The 1,609-nt window shown below is 43.0% G+C and overlaps 1 protein-coding gene across 1 annotated transcript; it reads left to right on the plus strand.

Moving 5' to 3' along the window:
- Nucleotides 1–289: 289 nt before the first annotated feature.
- LOC121749457 lies at nt 290–1,219 on the plus strand. Its single transcript, XM_042144028.1, has one exon. The coding sequence runs from the start codon at nt 290–292 to the stop codon at nt 1,217–1,219; it is 930 nt and encodes a 309-aa protein (XP_041999962.1).
- The last annotated feature ends 390 nt before the right edge of the window (nt 1,220–1,609 follow it).

Consider the following 1,609-nt stretch of genomic DNA (forward strand, 5'->3'; position numbering starts at 1 on the left):
AGCTATAGAAGTGATTGAGGAGCTCGCCAATAATGATGAAGGATGGAGTAATGAGAGGAGTAAGGTGCATAGGGTGGCTTCCACTACAGATCATGATCCAATAAGCACCTTATCCGACAAGTTGGATGCTCTTACAATGAAATTTGACTGCATGGCGATGTGGCAGCCCTCTCAAGGACCCCAAAGAGGTGTAGAAGATGTGAACTAAGTGCAATAAGGGGGCAACAACAGTTACTATAATAACCCCCACCCCAACTATCGGGGTGGAGGTTATAATCAGTACGGGAACATGGGGCATCCCAACCTCTCTTATGGGAACCCCAATAATGCTCTGCAACCACCTCAGGGGTTCACAGTTACTGATGGAATGGTTAATGATCAAAAGAAGATGACCACAGAGGACATACTCAAGTCCTTCATGATTCAGACTAACAAGGTCATGGAACAGAACAACCAAAGGATGGAGAAAGTTGAATTAGACGTGCAAGGAATGGCCACTCATCTGAAGAATATTGACATACAGATCAGCCAGATTTCCCAAACTGTGAGTGCTAATACTCAATCGGGAATGTTTCCATCAAATACTAGCATCAATCCCAAGGACTGCAAAGCTATACATATGAGGAGTGGAACAAGCTATGAGGGACCTCCAACGCCATCCGAAAATGAGGATAGAGTAGCAGAAAAGAGAGCTGAAGAGAAGGAATTGGTCGAAGAAAATGAGACTGTGCAGATTTCCACTCCACCTAAGGAGAACACGACTATACATTCACCTACACCAGCTATAGCTCATAGTCCAGTTGAAGTGAGGATCCCTTATCCTCAACGTGTTCAGAAGAAGAAGACAGATGCTCAGTTTTCAACGTTCGTAGACATCTTTAGGAAGGTTAACTTGAATATCCCATTGATGGAGGCACTTCAAGAAATGCCTACATATGCAAAGTTCCTAAAAGATGTGCTCTCCAAGAAAAAGAGATGGACTGACTATGAAACGGTGAACATATCTGAAAATTGTAGTGCCATAATTCAGAAAAAGCTACCGGCCAAGCTTAAAGATCCTGACAGTTTCAACATCTCATGCGTCATTGGAAATGACAGACTGACAAAGGCACTTTGTGATCTGGGGGCAAGCATAAATTTGATGCCATTATCATTTTTCAGAAAGATGAAGATCGGCACTCTCAAGCCGACAACAATCACACTGCAGATGGTAGATTGAACCGTCACCTATCCTAAAGGAATTGTTGAGGACGTTCTTGTGATGGTACACGACTTCATATTTCCCGTCGATTTTGTAGTGTTGGATATGGAAGAAGACGTGAATGAATCGTTTATCCTGGGGCGTCCATTCCTTGCAACTGGAAAAGCATTGATAGATATAGCAAAGGGAGAGCTCACTCTTCATATGGGCAACAAATGCCACATCTTATCTATCTACAATGCTATGAAGAGTCGTGAGGAAGAGGAACTTGTTATGAAGAAGGAGTGCAAAGCTGTGCATGTTGTAGAGGTTCAAAAGTCACAAGCAATTGAGTCCACATTTGGGGATTTTTCTTTGCCGCAGTGGATGTTTGGTTCATGTGGTGGATCAAGTTCTAAAGAAGAGACT

Source organism: Salvia splendens, chromosome 9, assembly GCF_004379255.2.
Source record: "Salvia splendens isolate huo1 chromosome 9, SspV2, whole genome shotgun sequence".
In the NCBI taxonomy this organism is placed as follows: Eukaryota; Viridiplantae; Streptophyta; class Magnoliopsida; order Lamiales; family Lamiaceae; genus Salvia; species Salvia splendens.

What these genes read in the sequence shown, in the direction of transcription:
- LOC121749457 (XM_042144028.1), top strand. Translation starts at nt 290, where the DNA reads ATGGGGCATCCCAACCTCTCTTATGGGAACCCCAATAATGCTCTGCAA.